The 13,143-nt window shown below is 38.8% G+C and overlaps 1 protein-coding gene across 7 annotated transcripts in view; it reads right to left on the bottom strand.

Annotated features, from left to right (window-relative positions):
* Window positions 1-13,143, bottom strand: part of SH3GL3 (SH3 domain containing GRB2 like 3, endophilin A3) — a 139,847-nt gene that overhangs the window by 60,767 nt on the left and 65,937 nt on the right. For 4 of the 7 annotated variants that reach the window (XM_070494316.1, XM_044760501.2, XM_070494320.1 and 1 more), the window contains exon 2: window positions 1,705-1,773. In XM_070494316.1, coding sequence (XP_070350417.1) covers window positions 1,705-1,773 — 69 coding nt within the window. Of the gene's footprint in view, window positions 1-1,704; window positions 1,774-8,054; window positions 8,199-8,847; window positions 8,975-13,143 lie in introns of those variants that run through there. The other 3 variants (XM_070494327.1, XM_070494334.1, XM_070494307.1) reach the window with 3 other exon arrangements.

Raw genomic sequence — 13,143 nt, forward strand, 5'->3', positions numbered from 1 at the left:
GCAAATCCTTCATGAGCCTATCTATCATTGTCAAGTTAGTCTGTTAACAATGAAAGTGACATGTAAAGTGACATTTCCACTTGGATTTTTGTCAGTTCTCCATGTACCTCTGATAGCTTTTACCTCACATATTTAGATGCCTTGCTATGTGTGCATAACAGTTCATAACTGATATAATTTCCTGATATGCTACATGACTGCATCTTTCTATAATTTTTTTAAATCCTCTTTTTCCATTTAGCGTTTTTTTGCATCAAATTTTACTTTGACATTACTATTGTTTCTCCACTTTTGTCTAGCTAGTGTTTGTCATGGAACATCTTTCTCCAAACCTTTGTCATTTCTGTGTCACATTTTAGGTGGGTCTGATACCATCTAACTCATCTCTTCCTTAAAACTTCTTGTCACATATTAGATATTTCCATGCTTTTCACAGATGCAATAAAACAGATAAAATATCTTATTTTTATATTTCTTCTGTCACTCCTGGGAGTTTTGGAGGGAAAGGAAGTAAATAAGAAGGATCTCAGTCCATCAACTGAAACGACAATTCCTGAAACGTGCTTTTAAATTTAACATTTCAACTGAGTCATCTTGCTGGTAATAAAGTTACACATAATATCTTCATATATCAAGAGATTTTTGTAAAGTAATTTCAGGTACGCTGATGATGGTAAAACGTTTCTACGTTTTTCAGTTTTCAGAAACTAACTTTTTTCAAAAGCAAAAAAAAAAATAACCTTTCCCCAGGGAGCGTCCTGGAGGACAGTGTGGCCAGGGCCAGATTAACCTAAAGACAGTAACCCCCAAGGCACAACCTGGGGCTGGACTTCCTTGCCCGGCATCTGCTGACAGCTCTACCACCTGTGATATCCTGTATCCTCGAGGATACACCTGAGGGCAGAGGCTTTGCTTTCTGTCTGCCCTCTCTCAGCTGGGGAGTCTAATTATTAAAACAAGGCTATGTTTCAAGGGCCCAAGACAAAGGGGAAGGAAACTGAGGAAGCTGGTAATTACTAGTGGTCCCAGTTCTGCTTCCACCTAAGCTCCTCCACACAGCTGACCCTGTTAATGGACAGAGCATCAACAATCTTCCTTTGGAACACGTTAACAATCATTTCTGGAACAAGCTCGTCACATTTTTCTAAACGCTTTCACACATGTTAGTTTTCTGCGTAATTCTCACAACATCCATGTGAGGCAAGCAGGGCACACGTTATCATCCTTGGTCACAGGTCAGAAAAGACGAAACATTACCCAAGTTCACACAGCCAGTTTTAGTGGCAGAACCAGGACAAAAGTCACTTGTTATACAGCTGCTGCAACACATGTGAGCAGAGTCAGAGTTGTCCACACAGTGAATCAAAGTTTATCCATCTCGTCCCAGAGACACATTTTGACTCTCCAAGATACATAATCACAATTCCTTTGGCCTTTCTAACTGTTGGACGAGATGAACTATCTTTTGAGCATTTCTGACTTTTGTCCACTAGAGGGAACCAGTTAGGCACAGCCCACTTGCTTCATGATCAAGGGTCTTTAACTGGGTTTGACGTGTCAAAGAACCACTTTCTGGATTCCATAATCCACATGTGTATACAAACATTCTAGATTCCCACTCTAATATCCTTTACAGCATCAGTATATCTCATATTGCAATAAAAGTCAATTTGTAACAAAGTTTACATTAAAATGCTCTCTTACCCTTTCCATGTCAAGAAATTCGTCATCTAGTTTCGTTCCTTCAACGCCACTTATTTTTTCACTAAATAGCTGCAGAAATAAACACAAGTAATTGCATTGGACAATGATTTGTTGTCACAATTTCTGACAAATTATTACAAGCAAAAACAAAAAAATTCAGATTCGGCTTGTTGGATTTTTTTTGGACTAAATCCTTTAAGAAAATTGTTGCAAGGAGTAACTACATCTAAGGACATTGGAAGATACAGATTTCTCACTCACTCAACAGATATTATGCACCTACTATATGTAAAGCACATGGTGGGTCCTGTAGGAGAAACAAAGATAGATAAGATAGGGTCCTTGTCATCCAGGAAAGCCGTGTTCAGCTAAAGAGTTAACTAAACACAAACAGTTAACTAAAATACAAGTGCAGAACAATAAGAACAATACAACATAAGAGTCCTGGATACAAATTATTGTAAACGTACTAAGCGATGGGCATTTCAGTGATTCACAAAAAGGATTCTGTGAGCCTACAGTGTGGGGTGGGGGTGGGGACCATGCCCGATCTGTTTCCTAGAAGGCTTGGCATTTCAGCTGGCTTTTCAAGGACAGGGGACATTGCAACAGGCGGCACTGACGGAAAGGTCTTCCAGCACGAGGCAGCATGAAAAAAGGCCCAGAGACAATAATACGTGGGGCAGGGTTTCTCAGCCTTGGCACACTGATATTTAGACCAGATATTTCTTTGTTGTGAGGGCTCTCCTGTGCATTGTGGGATGGTTCACAGCATCCCTGGCTCTACCTAAGATGCCAGTGGCGACACGTTGCCCACATTGCGACAACCGGAAATGCCTCTGGACAGTTGAGAACCACTGGTGCAGGGAAATGTGCTCAAGAAACAGCAAGACATTTGGCTTCCCTGTAATGAAGAGGGCTTGAGGGAGAGCGGGCTGGAAATAAAAGCTGAAGGGCAGGCAGAGCCGCATCCCAGAGACTCTCAGACGCCAAGCTAAAGAGGATGACTGAGAAGTCCCCAAAGTGTCCTCATCACCCACAGGGCTGTTGGCAAACCTTTTAGAAAAGCACTGCAGGCTCCAGTGTGGGTTGGATTAGACAACAAGAAGAATGGAATGGAAGTAGCAAATACATTGAATCACTTCCTTTAGAAAAGTACATCAACATAATTTCTTTACACCTTTAAAATATTTCCATGAATATAAAAAATCAGTAGTAAAGGGGGGTGGGTGGGTATCAACAATTAATGGTAAAAGGATTGCAGGTCGTTTTAAATGTACGTGTGGCTTTCTGCTACTATTTACACTACTATTACGACACACACAGTATTACTATGTAGTAGGAGGAATATGAACCCAGACAGTATTTAACTTAAATTTGAGGTGTGAGAAGGAATGACTTGAAGAGAGAAGACAAGAAAGACTACAAAAATGGCCATGATCCTCCATCTTCCCATTGGAATCCTCATCTATGTCTCTGCAGTTCCTCCTGGCCAGAGCTGGAGTTTGTTTCCCCCAGAGTGAATCTGGGCTGGCGTGTGACTTGCTCTGACCCACGGAGACAAGGCTAGGCCTTAAGAGATCTTGCGTGATTTTGGTCATTCTCTTGAAACCCTGCTGACACCATGTGAACAAGCACAGCCTAGTGTGCTGGGTGGTGAGAGACACGTAACCCAAATATCCCCATCAGGACAACCAGCCAAACCCCAGATCAGAGCCCCAGGCTGAGCTGCAGCTGGCTGCAGACACACACGAGCCCAGCTGAGGTCAGCCTATCTGCTGAGCCATGGAACGAGTCACATCAACGGTGGTTTAGATCACTAAACGTGGGGGTGCTTTGTTACTCAGTAGATGCTGACTGATACACTACACAGCAGTTCTTGTTTTCCAAGCTTAGTCCAGAAGTCAGAAATGCAGCTGTGCGAGACAGCACGTAACAAGAGGAACCACTCTAAAAGTCAGGATTATCCCAGTGCAAACAAACCTACCCATCAATGACGTCCCCCAAAAATCTTTTTGTTCAGTAGTGAAATCACTTAAAATTATTGGTTCTTAACTTTGGAGTTAATATTCTAAGAATCTAATAAAAGTTACACAACCATTCCCCAGGAAAAACACATACTGTTGCACAGCGGATTGCAGAAACAGCCACAACACTTTGCAGCTCGTCCCATTAAGAGCGGCGTCTGTTTCTCCACCCTGACTTGCTTTGGTCAACAGAATAGAATGCAAGCCACACTATGAGAATACTGAGTTTAATTTATAGCTAGAAAGAGGCTTTGTAGATACTTCTGCCCACTCTCTGAGGTCCACTGTAACCAGCTGCACATGAATAAGCCTGAGCTAGCCGGTTGGAGAATGAAAAACCACTCGGAGCAGAGATAAGCCTGGCAACTGACCTCCAACCGGTGAGTGAGCCCGACCCCAGCTGAAATCAGCCAGACCCAGAGACCCACTCAGGAGATTCCAGCTCAAGTTGTTGACCCACAGAACTGTGAATGAAAGAAACAGTTTATGTTTTAAGTCACTATGTTTTGGGGTGCTTTGTTACAGAGCAAAGGCTGATTGATACAGTTGCCTGTAATTTTGGAAGGCTACTAGAACCCCAGAAGCCCATGCATAAATCTCTACTTTAAAATATCCATTTGAGGGGCCGGCCCTGTGGCCGAGTGGTTAAGTTTACGTGCCTTGCTGCGGCGGCCCAGGGTTTCGCTGGTTCGGATCCTGGGCGGGGACATGGCACCACTCATCAGGCCATGTTGAGGCGGCATCCCACACGCCACAACTAGAAGGACCTGCAACTAAAATATATACAACTATGTACCAGCGGGGATTTGGGAAGGTAAAGCATAAAAAAAAAAAAAAAAGATTGGCAACGGTTGTTAGCTCAGGTGCCAATCTTTAAGAAAAATAAATAAATAAATAAATAGAATATCCATTTGAGGTGGCCGGCCCGGTGGTGTAGCGGCTGTTTGCGTGCTCCACTTCAGTGGCCCGGGGTTCACAGGTTTGGATCCCAGGTGCAGACTTACACCACTTGACAGCCATGCTGTTGCAGCAACCCACATACAAAATAGAGGAAGATCAGCATAGATATTAGCTCAGGGCAAATCTTCCCCAAGCAAAAAAAAAAAAAAAAAGTGCTCCATGAGACAAAAGCCTGGAATTAAGTTCTGCTTAAAGACAGAAGATCAGAAGAAGGAGGCTGGAAAAACATCCAGATGCAAACCACTGGCTAAGTTTAGCGCATTTGCAATCTGCAGGCCCAGGGAGACTAGAGAGCAAAGGACCATTCAAGTTACCCCCCAGCTCTGTGGCTAGATCAAGATATCCCCAACATCACCACGGAACAGAGACCAGCAGTCAGCACTGTGGCCTTGGGAAGCCAAGTGGAAAAAACCACAGCCACCAGATAGAAGTGAGCACAGAGGGGTTAAAAGTGACAAAAAGACACCCTCCCCACTTAAAATTAAGCCTTGAAATCTAAATTCTAAGGCACATGAATAACTATAACACCAAGAAAGATAGCCAACAAAATCACACATCACAACATGAATTCACTCCTGGTACAAATAATTTTACGAAACAATCTGACAAAGGCTTCATGTGTATGTTTAGGATATTATCAATATGATAAATGAAGGAATAACTTCTATCAATAAAGAGTAAGCAATTACTCAAAAGGGAAAAAATTTTTTAAATAGTATAAAAAATTAGAAATCTTGGAAATAAAAAAATATATAGTTATGAAAATGAAAAATTCGATAGATGTACCCAGACTGGGCACAATCATGGTGAGAACTAGTTTACTAGAAAATATTACTAAGGAACTTACCTAAAGAACAAAAAATTTAAAAGGACAAAGAGTTTTGTTTTAAAAAATATAAAATATCAGATAATCAGTATGGAAGATAAGTGAGGTTCCAAGATATATCTGATAGGCACTCCAGAAAGAAGCACAGAATATAGGAGAATCAGTATCTTAAGAGTTAACAGCTCTTTTTCCCCTACAATTGAAGGAAGGTATGAGTCCACAGGTTAGAGGTACACTCAAATGCTAAGCAAGACAAATATTAATGCACACCTAGACACACTGAGATGACAAGAATAAAAAACGGTGGGGCGGGGGCCGGCCTGGTGGCACAGCGGTTAAGTTCGAATGTTCCACTTCAGTGGCCTGGGGTTTGGCAGTTCAGATCCCGGGTGCAGACATGGCACCGCTTGGCAAGCCATACTGTGGTAGGTGTCCCACATACAAAGTAGAGGAAGATGGGCACGGATGTTAGCTCAGGGCCAGTCTTCCTCAGCAAAAAGAGGAGGATTGGCAGCAGTTAGCTGAGGGCTAATCTTCCTCAAAAAAAAAAAAGAAAGAAAAAACAGTGGAGTGGAACAACCAAGGCAACAATATGACTGACAGCAGATTTCTTTCAGCAACAGCAGAAACCAGGAGTCAATGGAGGACCAGCCTCAAAGCGCTGAGAAGAAATAAGTGAAAATCTAAATTTCATGTCTTCCTAAACTGTTGTTTAAGAAAGAGAAAAAAAAAAAAGACACATTCAGACCATTGCAGTATCTAATAGAAGTAATGCTAAAGTACTTCATCAAGGAAATAAAAACAGAACCAAGATGGAAGGTATGCATCACAAGAAACAGTAGGATAGAAATTGATAAACTATGGTGGGGGATTTAACTACTGACTAAAAACAAACAAGCCAAACAAATATGTGAGTTTATAAAAAGGTAAAACTAAAACTAAAGCAATAATAAGATAGGGAGGGGATGGGTGTTCAGTGGATATTTTGAGCCACTGAGGTTCTTCTGTATTCAGGAGGAGGTAGATGGGCATAACTGTAGACATTTTTCAAATAATGTTTAAGAAGTATGTGTTCTACATAACGAATGGTAACCACTAAAAGTATAAATCAGTATACATATAGTACTATGTAAGTTATAACACAGTACCCATACCAGCACATTAGTGGAAAATCAACGTCTTCCAATCCAAAAGAAAAGAAGGAAAAAGGATGTGGGAGGAACATACAGGATGACAAATAGAAACCACAAAATAAAATAGCAATAATAAGTCCAAGTAGGTCAGTAATCATTATCTATGCAAGCAGATTAAATTCAACCTATTAAAGGATAAATTAATATGGTGGATTTTTTAAATCCAGCTATACGCAGCTTCTGAGAGACGCATCTAAAATAAAACATACAGAAAGACTGAAAATGAATTATATATACTAGGAAAATATTAATCAAAATAAATCCAGTAACAATAATATCAGACAAAAAAGACTTGTAGGCAAAGCATTTACTGGGATAGAGGTGTGGCCTAATCACAAAAGGAGCAATCCGCTAACATGCTCTTATAACACGATCCACGCCACAGCACAACTTTAAAAAGACAAGGCAAAACAGTGAAAGAACTGAAACTGACAAATCCATGACCATCGAGGGGATTCTAACACAACTCGATCAGAAAACTGATGGATCAAGTATGATTTTTAAAAAAAGTGGAAGGGATATAGATAATTCGAATGACCAAATTAATAACCTTAATCAATATGAAAAAAAATATATATATATATATATTGGCAGCCAATAAATAGAAAAGGTATATTCTTTGAAAGTATGGACAGAACATTAGGAAAAATGACCAAAATCAATCAATACCATATAGAACATGTTTTTTAACCATGTGCAATTAATCTAGAAGTCAACAATAAAAATAAATATGTAGGTAAAAAATTTTGGAATTCAGTCCTAGATAACAATGGAAAGGAAGCCCTAATAGAAATTACAAAACTTTTTAAATTTAACAACAAAAAAATACTATACATCAAATACCGCTATAAAAGCAGTATTTAGAAATCAATGTACCACCTTAAATTCATTTTAAAAAAAACACTTTGGCTTAATGTTTCAGACTGACAGGAGGTCATTCAATCTAGTTCAACAAACATCGGAAAGTCTACCGACTAGGTCGATATGCTAGGGATACGAAGATCAATCGCTCTACATTCCAGCTGCCCACAGGCCCACTGAGAAGCAGGAGCAAATGGCCATAACACAAGCAAGTACGTACTTTTCCGTAATAGGGAGATGCAGAATTTGCTATTAAAATCCAGATGCAAGGAAGCAGATGCTATGGATGAGAAGGTGCCAAGAAAGTTCCAGAACAGAGCCTAGAAGGCTATATTGAGTGCACCAAGGAGATTACAGAGGAAGTGGCATTTCTGGCAGAGAGAACAGCATAAGCAAATGCATAACTTATGAAAATATATATATCTATGAGAGTGCATTCAGGAAACAGCATAACAATAAGGGTAACTGACATGAAAGACTGACCCCAAATGAAAATGACCATACAAGCAGCGGCCAGATCATGAGGCTGAACTGAATCCTGTGGGCAATGGAGATTTTTAAGCAGGTGATTGATGTGATCAGGTCTGCATCTCAGGAAGATCCCTCAAGCGGCCCATGGAGAATGCACTAGAGGGGAGCCAGAAGGTGGACAAGGAGATCCGTTAGGAGATAAAAAGGGACACACACTAAATGGAAAGGTAGACTAAGGAAGAGTGTCACAATTTCCCCCTAAAACTCTGTCTTCTTCAATTTCAAACACCAACTGCCCTCACCCATTCAGCTTCCTCATCACAAACACTGCACCTGACCTGGGCTCGCTAGACGGAAGTGTGAGGCTAAAATACAAACGTGTGGCTAAGTCAGTGTGGCTCGTGTGATATTCCCCCAGTGAAAAGAGGATTATGATGCAATTAAACCCCTCTCAGGATGCCTTGGTGCTACAGCTAGAGATAAAAATCCTCCCTCCCCATCTACTTCTCAGCAGGCTCCAACGTCATCAATAATAGGAAAATAAAAACCAATTCCAAAGACTCAACAGAGCAGTGATGTAAAAGAATTTTATTTGGGAAACATAAAGCTTTTGCATTTGGCTTTTCCTCTAGATGTGCTGAGGTTTTAGTGGTAAATGTTAACATAGCCTTGGCTTGCTTCTTGTGCAAATATCTGTTTTCAAAGAAACCTTGGCTTCTCCATCCTCTTCCCTTTTATGAAGCAAGAAATTAAATGGCAAGAAAGCCAGAACCTAGGAGAAAATGTACAAAAGTAAAATTTATACCTCAGGATTTCAGAAAGTGCTCCAGAACAGTATTTTCCGAGACGAGTGCCACAAAACTCTGGCTGCATGAGATGTGAATAAGAGTCAGGCAAAAGAACAGCTCCTTGACCATGTAAGTTTGGAAACACTGCAATGAACAAAAATTAAGCAGAGTTCTTTACTAAAACATTTTCCAAAGACTTTAAAAAGGAAATGAGCATTGTGGATTTCCAAGTGGGTGCATATAAGATGTAGCATTTCCCATCCTTATTCGGTCATGGGAGACACCTCATACCAGGAAAAGTCTCAGAGGAGCAGTGTTGTAAGGAAGACACTTTGGGGCCCTGCACCAAAAATTTCACCCTCTTTACTGGCTCCTTTGGTTTTCCTTTCAACCAGTTAGCAGTCATGTTCTGCTTTTATCAGCTTGGAAAACATGGCAATACTCAATTACAAATACAAATAATTAAGGCTATTTGTAAGTTGATAACATTAGGGGAAGATGAGTGAATGGTATATGTGAGCTGTCTGTATTAGTTCTGCAACTTTTCTGTAAGTCAAAAAGTATTTTAGAATCAGAAATTTTTTTAAATCTCTGAAGGCATCAGAGAGCAACCAGGGTAGCTGGGATTTGAGGGGCCAAAATCATGAAGAAGGGAAATGCAGTGAGAAGTGCCAGACATTCACGGCTGCTCTTTCCCTTTAGGGAAATTTCTGCCTTGCAACACAGGACAGAAAGGCTGAGCAGGAAGCATCAGCCTGGAAGTTGCTGTGGCCTCAATGGGCTACAGAGATGGAAATTGGAGTGCACTGTAACCTAGGAAACCAGGATATCAGAGGCCGAAATTCCAGGGAACAAAGGAAACTGTTCCGGCTATGTGCAATTTCCTCTCAGCACTTTTGACAGTTCCTAAGTTGGGTATACATAACGCAAGGTGCTGAGAAATGAGCACAAAGAGGCTGCTAAACGGCTAAACATCTAAGCAGAGGTTTTTGCACTGTTACAGTAATCAAGAGACAAAATTGGAGTTCAGGACACCCAATAAAGCGACACCCTGGTAAACACCCTGTTTTAGTTCAATTTCTGAACACCTACAGCCTAGCAGTAATAGCAAGCTAGAGAGAGATGTGTCCTCACAAAGCCGAAAAAGCAAACTTGAATCATTTCAATCCCGTTTGTAGCAACGTCACAAGTCTTTACCCTCGTTATCTGCCAGAATAAAACCAGGTCGTCTCTGGAGGAAGACAACAGCACTTCCAGAACTGCTACCATCTTCACATTCAGTATCTGCCATCCAAATAAAAAATCATCTGGTATACCAGGAGACTGAACCAAACAACTGAAAGCTAAATAAAAAAAAACACAAGATAACCCAACAGGTAATCCCAATATTAACATCAGAAATTATCTTTAAGATAACTATGGTTAATAGGTTCAAGAAAATAGATGACAATGTAAATTTCCACCAAAGAACTGTAAAACAAAGAAAGAGAGCAAACGGGGCCAGCCCCGGTGGCCTAGTGGTTAAGTTCGGCATGCTTTGGTTCGGTGGCCCAGGTTCAGTTCCCAGGTGTGGACCTACACCACTTGTCTGTCAGTAGCAGTGGCTCACATACAAAAAGAGGAAGATTGGCAGTGGATGTTAGCTCAGGGAAAATCTTCCTCAGCAAAAAAAAAGAGAGAGAGAGCAAATGAAAAATTCAATAACTGAAATTAAGAATTCAACAGGAGGGCTTAATAACAATTAGACACTGCAAAAGAGAGAATATGTGAACTGGAAAATAAATCAATAGAAAGAATCCAAATTGAAATGTAAAGGGAAAGAGGATTAAAAATACAAAAAAGAACATTATAAACATATTAGACACAGTAGAAACACCTAACATATGTGTATTTTAGAGTTCTAAAAGGATAGAACAGAGAAATGGGGAAGAAGCAATATTTGAAGAGAAGATGACCAAGAACTGTTCAATATAATCAAAAAGACATCAGGCTGCAGATTAAAGCTCTTCTATGAATCTCAAACAGGATAAATAAGAAGAAAAACATACCTAGGCACAAGTCTTTTGCTGAAAACCAAGACAGAGAAACCTAAAAACAATCAAAGAAGAAAACACTCCATTCAAAAAAGCAACAAAAATGACTGTGAGCTAACACTGTCACAGAAATCATGGAAGCTACAAGACAATGAAATCATATCTTTTAAGTCCTGACAGAAATTATCCGTCAATCTAAAATTTTATTTCCATTGAATATACCCTTCATAGATGAAGGCAAAGTTTTAAAGATATTCAGATGAAAAAAAATGGGAGGATTCCTCACCAGCAGACACACACCAAAAGAAACACTAAAGGGAGTTCTTCAAATAAAACAAAAATATTCCAGATGGTAACATGGAACTATGGAAAGAAATGAACCAAAAAGATAAATCTAAATGAATATTGACAGCTTAAAACAATAATAATATCTTGCAAGGGTTTAAATATAGGTAGACTTTTAAAACATGGAAACAGTACACAAAAGCCATTACTAAAGAGGTAAATTGTTGTGAGGTCTTCTATTGCTTGTAACAAAATAATAGTTTAAGGAGGACTCCACCACATAAAAAATGCACGTGGTCATCTCTAGGATTGCTTTTACAGCAAGCTACTAGAGAAGCAAAATGGAATAAAAATTATTAATTCAAAAGAAGGCAAAAAAGAAGAAACAAGAATAAAAGTGAGGCAAATAGAAAATAACATAGATCTAAACGGAAAAATATCAATGATCACTTTAACTGTAAATGGACTAAATATTCCAACTAAAAGACAAAAAGCATGGGCTAAGATGATAAAATATCAAACTACACTATATTCTGCCTATAAGAGATGCACAGTAAATATAATGATATTGGAGGAAAATAAACACATGGAAAAAGATATAGCAGACAAACACTACATTTACAACAAGAAAATCCTGAGAAGCTATACTAATATCATACAAAATATACTTTTAGACAAAAAACATTACTACTAGAAGACAGACAGACATTAAAAAATTACAAATGTTCAATTCAAAAGAAAAATATCACAATCCTAAATCTGTATGTGCTTAAAAACATAACCTCAAAATGTATAAAAGGAAATCTTATAAAACTAAAACTAGAAATAAATGATTCCAAATATTTTGATTTTTTAACAGCTGTCTCTTAGTAACTGATAAAACAGACCAAAAAAATCAACAGATTGACTTAACTTGAATGGTCTGATTTACACATGGAGAACACTACAGCAAACAACAGAATGAAGATTGTTTTCAAGTAGACATGGAGCATTTACCAAAACAGACCATGTGCTGGATCACGGTGCACATCTGCACTGATCCCAAAGACTGACATCACTCAGAATATGTTCTCTGACCACAGAGAAATTAATGGATAAAACAATACCTGAAAAATTTTCCAAATATTTGGAAATTAAACAATACATCTAAATAAACTGAATTAAACATGAAATCACTATGAGTATTCGAATATATTTTGAAATGAGTAACATCGAATATATAGATATATTTAAGCTTGTGGGATGTAACTAAACTTGTTCTTAGAGGGGGGTTTTATAGCTCTAAATTGCTAGTTCTCAAACTCTCTGATTTCAGGATCCCTTTATTTTCTTAAAAATAATTTAGGACCCCTACCCTATACCATACATCAAAAACAATTCCTCATTGATCTTAAAATAAATGTCAAAGGTAAACCCTTAAAGATTTTAAAAGTTAACATAACCTTGGTATAAGAGACATCTCAATCAGTTCCCAAAATACTAACTATAAAGAAAAAGACCCATATGTTGGACTTCATTAAAAACAAGCAAAGACAGAGTGTGAAAAATCAAGCCATAGAGTACAAGATATTTTCAATATATTTGCAAAGAATCACATTCAGACATTAAAAAGAATTCCTACAAGTCATTAAGAGAAAGGCAACCTACTCAATATTTTAGAATAGGCAAAACTCTTACAGAGGCAACTTCACAAAAAGGGGATATCCAAATAGCCAGTAAGCATATAAAAATATTTCCATTATTATCATGGAAATACAAATTAAACCACAATGAGATGCCACTACATTGCCACCAGAATGGCTAAAATTATTTTAAAACGATAGTACAGGATTAATGGAGCAAGTGGAACCCTCATACACTGTTGGTGGGAGTATACATCAGTACGACCACTTTGGAAAACAGTTTGACAGAATCTACTAAAACTGAATATATAAATAGCCATACCCTATGACTCAGTACTTGCATTCCTAGGTAAATACCCAGCAGAAATCCCTC

The sequence above is a fragment of the Equus asinus genome, chromosome 2 (assembly GCF_041296235.1).
Source record: "Equus asinus isolate D_3611 breed Donkey chromosome 2, EquAss-T2T_v2, whole genome shotgun sequence".
Lineage (NCBI taxonomy): Eukaryota > Metazoa > Chordata > Mammalia > Perissodactyla > Equidae > Equus > Equus asinus.